The 6,664-nt window shown below is 45.8% G+C and overlaps 1 protein-coding gene across 1 annotated transcript in view; it reads left to right on the plus strand.

The window, feature by feature from the left end:
- The window catches only part of COL4A6 (collagen type IV alpha 6 chain), an 81,105-nt gene that overhangs the window by 54,063 nt on the left and 20,378 nt on the right, over positions 1–6,664 (plus strand). The window contains exons 25-28 of the mRNA XM_077773621.1: positions 1,582–1,635; positions 4,353–4,424; positions 4,699–4,806; positions 6,399–6,620. Of these exons, the coding sequence (XP_077629747.1) occupies positions 1,582–1,635; positions 4,353–4,424; positions 4,699–4,806; positions 6,399–6,620 (456 nt within the window). The remainder of the gene's footprint in view (positions 1–1,581; positions 1,636–4,352; positions 4,425–4,698; positions 4,807–6,398; positions 6,621–6,664) is intronic.

Below are 6,664 nucleotides of genomic sequence, written 5' to 3' on the forward strand. Positions count from 1 at the left end.
TTCAGGGTACAAGCCCCACTTCTCCACTAAACCTTCTCTTGACCTCCACAGCATATGTCATTGCTACTTAAATTATGTGTTGTCTTCCATTAATGGTTTTAGTTTTCCCAACTGCTTTGTAAGTGTTTGGATACTAAAGAAGGCAATTCTTTTTAGCATTTCTCGATTTTCCTAGTATAGTGCAGTGTTCCATAAGAAATTAATATATATTCACAGAAAAAAAGGGACTTCTCAATAACCAAAGGGCTATCTCTTAGACCTATTTCTTTTCGTTCTACCTTGTCACCTTGAAGAGTTACCAAAAAAAGAAGACATAAACCAGGTCTTGTCAGTGTTTATTGACTTTAAAATCTACTTGTATGTATTGGTATACTAAGGATATGGGTTAAAAATTGATGATTAAAGATTCTTAAAACCAAGTCATATTTCAGTTTACAGATCCTTATGAAGGCTGTGAGGAATTTCATCAAACTAAAGCATTCTGCCTTTGAAAGTCCTGGTGTTGGCTACAGCTTTGCCTCCAGCTTTGTTCCCAGAGATATTATTCACGGTCATTCCATTACCCCCTGTGCCAATTGGGTCTTTATTCTAGGCCAACCATTTACGTAGGCAACTGGATTTTAAACTGACTTATAAACTGAATTACCTATGTACTTACACACACTCAAATCTGGCTATTATCAACATTCTGACTGCTTGAAAACAGGCTGAGTCAACAGAAGGAGGCCCATGGGACCATTTCTATCTTAAACATCTAGGCCCCAGACACAGAAAGTTCTTAGGAATATAGTGATACCGTAAACTCCAGCCTGAGAGATGTCCTATGCAGAAAATGTTCTTGTTGCAGTACCAAGACTTTCAAAAAATTACTTCCAATAAGAGCATTAGCTTTCTTTTTCTCTCCACTCCAACCACGCATAGCTCCTCAAACCTATCTTTTTCTTTCCACGCAATTTTATTTATTTTTTTCTTCTTAGTTTATTGTCAAGTTGGTTTCCATATAACACCCAGTGCTCATCCCCACAAGCGCCCTCCTCCATGCCCATCACCCCCTTCTCCTCCCCCCACCCCCATCAGTCCTCAATTTGTTCTCAGTATTCAAGAGTCTCTCAGGGTTTGCCTCCCTCCTCTTTCCACACAATTTTAAAAAGACATAACTTCGGAGCCCCTGACATTTGCATTGTGGCCATTACTGTTGCCATGAAAACCAAAGATGCCATTCTTTAAATGCACTCACTCCAACTGGTGGTGGCCCAGGCTAAAGAAGCTGCATTGCCAGGAAAAAGGATGCAGTCACTAGAAGCCTTCCAACTTAGTGGTCTGAGTAATTACAAACCTTGGATGAGCAGACAACTGGCTGTTTCCAAAGAGGCTCTGATCCAGATGTTCTCAGGAATCAATCAGCCCGGTTATTACTGAACAGCGACTGTGTCCTTGATCCTGTGTGGGTGCCAGCTCTCTCCATTCAATCCACATAGGGAATTTGATTGGTGGGCATACCCAGGCTGCAGACAAGACTTCCTTTGGGCCTCAAGGGACTTCCGTCCAGGTTTAATTTTCTTCTTTACTTGATTGGTCTAGGTGACTGTTGCTGCAAGGAGAGCATTGATAAAGGAGGCTTAGACGCAGAGGGAGGTGAGAGCTAGCTCAGTCTCGAGGTTCTCAAACTCTGATGTTGCCAAAATCTCTCTTTCCTTTTGTTCACCTTTCTCTCAAACACTCATGATGGCTTGAGTGCCACGCTGGAGCCTCTGGCTAGGGAGGGGTGCACAAAGGCTGACATTATCACTCCTGGTTTCTAGGAGGGGATACAGGAGTAAGTGAGCATGCAGTCGCTGAGGGGGATTGATTTCCTTCACCATGCATGTTGATGGCTTGGCTGATGTCTGTTAGCTGGGGTCATAACTTTCCTTCGCAGGTAGCTGGAAGGATGCACACATGTCTGATGTTTATTCACTGGACCCAGAGTAAACTGAAATGTTAGAATCTTGATAAGCAGAGATGCTTTTTATTTTGAAGATGAATTTGGGCATTAATGGGGGAAAATGCTGACTAATTAGATCATGTGTTATAGAACAGAACATGGATAGAGCTGATCTCTGCTTTATTGAGGAGAAGGCTCTGAGTTCAGGAATGGGAGGTAGAAGACGGAGATGTAATGTAAAAGAGCCAGAAACCAGGATGACTTGAAGGTCTTACCTTCTCAGCATTTTGACCCTCCGCTTGCATACATGAGTGTGCTGTGGCATACAGGCCTGGTCTAAGGCAAGAGGAAAATATCCCCTTGATTTCCATCTTCCTTTTGATCATTATTTGTCCTGTCATGGAACCTTTCCAGATGCCTGTCATTGGACCCATCCTCTAATGGTTTGTTTTTAATCTGGCTGTTGCAGGCAAAGAGAATTTATGAAACTTATCTGATGAATTGAGTGAGGATGGATGGTTTACATTTGGACCCAGCACAGAGATATTTGTGTTTTACTATTTGTTTTGTAAGGCTGAAAGCAATGAAACTGCAATGTTTGACACATTGGAGTCAATGGGCTATTGAAAGAGTTGGGGCAGGAGAACCTTCTGTGGGATCCCTCTCATGATACCATCTAGGGAGGCAGTTCTTCAGCCTAGTCCAAGGTACTGAGGCCCAAGCTGAGGACAGGACTGGCAGTCCTCACCCAGTGAGGCATCTTGTCATAAGGTGCTCGCCTATAGGTTATAGTTCCACAGTAGGGAAATAGCCCTGAGAAAGAGCACCATCATTTCAATGCCTGGCAGGATGGAGATGGGTGTGACCACTTATGGAGCAAGATCAGGCCTATGGCCATCTCTACACCTGTGGAAGTATGACTACAGGACCCTGAGGTCTAAAAGGCAGAAAGCTGCCACCCAGGCTACAAAGTAGTGTCACTAACCTGACGAAGGTAGAAACCAGGGGCTGTCATTGGAGGAGCTCTTCTGAATGCTTCTCCTTAAATAAGATAAGAAAAAGCTACCGTTTGCTTAGCAACTGCCTGGGTGCCAGGTACTGTGCAGAATGCCATTAGCATTATTTCATATAATCCTCACAAATGCCACATGAGAAAAGTAGCTCCCGTTTTACACATGAGGCTCAGAGGGGTTAAGAATCTTGCCCAAACAGCTGGTTAGTAGCAGAACTAGGATACAAGCTTAGGTCTGGCTGGCTGGGTGTCTATAATGTATTGGTTAAGAGTTACACTATCTTGTTCAATTCTCCATTTTGCTTTGGGAATAGAACAAGTGCAGAAGGAATGCCAGCTATTGAGGAAGCAGTCTGAATCATAGGTTGTAGACATATTTTTAAGAAATGCAATTTGTGATTTATTTTAGGTACAGGCAAAAACTATAGCAGTTTACTTGAACCGTTGGCTCTGGGGCTTAAAACAGGCCTTGGGGGTGGTTCTAATGAATCGGCAAGGCCAATTTTAATTAGCATAGCAATTGTTTGTGCATGGCCCTTGAGGGAGCCTACACAAAATTTGTTCATCGGGATTTTATTAAACCTCCCCTCTGTGATCTTGTATAGACTCCTTTTATTTGCATTATGAACGAGCAAGGAAGACTTTGCTAGGGGAAAGTCTATGAATGCCAATTTCAATGTCTTGAACACTGAAATTGAGTACCGCTTCTCCCTGAGTACCAGAGTTGACATTTTCAAAGAAGGACCTGAGGGAATGGTCATCGTTTGTCTGTCATGACCAAGAGAGTGGCCTTCAGCGTTTGCCTGGTACAGAAGTACAGCTACCTCTGGCCCATGGTAATTGTCAATAGGTTTCTGTAGATCCCAAGTGAGGTGTGTCAATAGAACCAGATGGTTTAGGAAAAGAACCCAATGGTTTGTTTTCATTCCAAGAAAAGGGCAGACACGTGAACTTGAGGGGTCTTGTCTTCAAACCCTCCAATCTAAACACATGGCTATAATGGATCCTTAGGACTAGCCCCAAGCACCCATCTGAGGGAGAGGCATCATGTGAGGGCAGGGTGAGAAGGTCACTACCATTTGCTGCTGCTCCTATATAGGCTACCTCTAGAAAATCTTGCTAGGGAGCATCTACTGCATAGGTAGATGTATAGGTAGATGCCTGCCCACTGGACATTGATGGTTTAGGAGGTGACATTCTGGCACTTGGATACTAGGAGTACTCTTACCTATAAGCAGTTGCATTAGGGGTAACTCCCAAGAGCTTCTGATGCCAGGATTCTTCTGCATGGGCTCCCAGCTGCTGGGTGGGAAGAACTTGGTTGGCCCATCCAATGGAATTGGAGTAAAGGAGCATGCTAGGAGAGCCCACCTGATTTGACGGGTTTACCAGATGCTTACACGTTGCCATTTACAGGGATCACCTTGCCGTGTATAATTCCTGGGTCATACGGTCCATCAGGCTTACCAGGAGCTCCCGGATTCCCAGGTATGTAATGAGGCCAGAGAAAGCCATGGAACAGACTTGTAAGGGCCATGGGCCAAAGGAAACAGGGCATAGCCTGGTAGCATTTGGGGGTACACATTCTTCCTGAGAGGGCAGCCTTGAGGATTGAGGCAATAGAACGGCGCCTGGAGAGGTTCGTGTGGGGAGGTAAGGGTAAGAGGCCCTCCAAGAGACTAGGATTCTTGAGTGGATATCACAAATGAAACCAACTGCACTGACTTTCCTTTCCCTTCACCACTCATGTTTGGGTTTGCAGGCCCTAAAGGGGCCCGTGGCCTCCCTGGGACTCCAGGGCAACCTGGATTGCGTGGAAATAAAGGAAAGCCTGGAAGTCCAGGATTAGTTCACCTTCCTGAACTGCCAGGTAAGGAAGAAAGCTTTTCCTCGCCTGCTTCTCCTTTTGTGTGAGTGTGAGTTTGAATTGTGGTAGCCATCCACTGATTATAGGAAGTTAGGTTCACACTCTGGTATGGGTGGGATGGTTTTTTTGTTTTATTTTTTAAATGTTTTATTTCTTTTTGAGAGAGAGAGAGAAAGAGACAGAGAGAGAAAGACAGAATACAACTAAGGGAGGTGCAGAGATTGAAATACAGAATCTGAAGCAGGCTCAAGGCACTGAGCTGTCAGCACAGAGCCCGATGTGGGGCTTGAACTCGTGAACCACAAGATCATGACCTGAGCCGAAGTTGGAGGCTTAACTGACTGAGCCAACCAGGCACCCCTCGGTGGGATGGCTTTGACTTCATACTCAGGCAACACAGAGCTTCAAGCTAGAGAGTGACCGTATATCAGAGCAATAAGGGCCACCAGCTGGGACAACCTCTTCACTTTCAGATGAGGAAATTGAGGCTTAGATGGAAAATGACTTGGTTGAGGTCACAAAACCACTAGTGACAGCTCCCTCTCTCTCTGACCCTCCCCTGCTCACACTGTCTCTCTCTCTCTCTCTCAAAAATAAATAAAACATTAAAAAAAATTTTTTTTAAAAACCACTAGTGACAGAGCTAGGACCCTACCAGGTTATCTGACTGCTGAGTGCCTCTGGCAATTTCCTGGATCAGCTCCCTTCTAGGTCAGAGAAAGAGATTCAGATGAGTCAGAGAGAAGTGATTCATATCTATCCCTTTGTTCACACCCTGTTCCAACTTTGTTCTATGCTGCACAGTGGTTCTCAAACTGTTCCCTACAGCACCAGCATCACCTGGGAATTTGTTAACAAGGCAGATTTGGGGCCACTTGGCAGAGCTACTGATCAGAAGCTCAAGGGGTGGTGCCCACAATCTGGATTTGACCAAACACCCCCTCCCCCGGCTGGTTCTGACCCACGCTCTATTTGAGAACCACCGTGTTCTACAGCACAGGGCCATACAATCCATGGTTTCTTGGTGCTTCAATTCCCTCCACCCCCCAGGAAGAAGGAGGCGTGACAGCAAGGGTTAGATGACTCCAGAAGAACTGGGCCTTTGACGGAGAGTCCTGGGTGTAATTTCCGCTCTTTGGCCAGTGGATCAGCCCCAGGAGTGGGTTGCTAGGATCGGCCCAAGGCCTGGCCTCACTGAGTTAGAAGTGTCTTGGGTTCACATGGCACAGTCCTTGCTTCTGGCAAGGCCTCCCAGGACCAAGGGGTCTCCTGACTTTCAAGAGAAGTGGCACACATTATTAATATGCTAGTCAGCTTTTTAAAAAATTTTTAGATGTTTTATTTCTTTTTAAGAGAGAGAGACAGAGGTCGAGTGGGGAAGGGGCAAAGAGAGAGGGAGACACAGAATCCGAAGCAGGCTCCAGGCTCCCCTATGTGGGGCTTGAACCCAGGACCTGTGAGATCATGACCTGAGCCACCCAGGGGCCCGTAGTTAGCTCTTATAATAGAAGCAAAAACTCTGTGTCAGAGATCTCTACCCAGACGTGTCACTTCTAAACCTCCATGGCCTTTTATTTTCGCCTCTTTACATTTAGGATTTCCTGGACCTCGTGGGGAGAAGGGCTTGCCAGGGTTTCCTGGGCTTCCCGGAAAAGATGGCTTGCCTGGGAAAACTGGCAGTCCGGGTTTACCAGGTTCCAAGGGAGGCCCCGGTGACATCTATGGTGCTGGAAATGGTGCTCCGGGGGAGCAAGGCCTACAGGGATTGCCAGGGGACCGAGGATTTCCTGGAGACCCTGGCTTGCCAGGACCCAAGGGTGACTCTTTTTGACTCACATATTTAACAACTTGCCGAAAGTCT

This window comes from Crocuta crocuta, unplaced genomic scaffold (assembly GCF_008692635.1).
Source record: "Crocuta crocuta isolate KB4526 unplaced genomic scaffold, BGI_CrCroc_1.0 scaffold737, whole genome shotgun sequence".
Classification (NCBI taxonomy): Eukaryota; Metazoa; Chordata; class Mammalia; order Carnivora; family Hyaenidae; genus Crocuta; species Crocuta crocuta.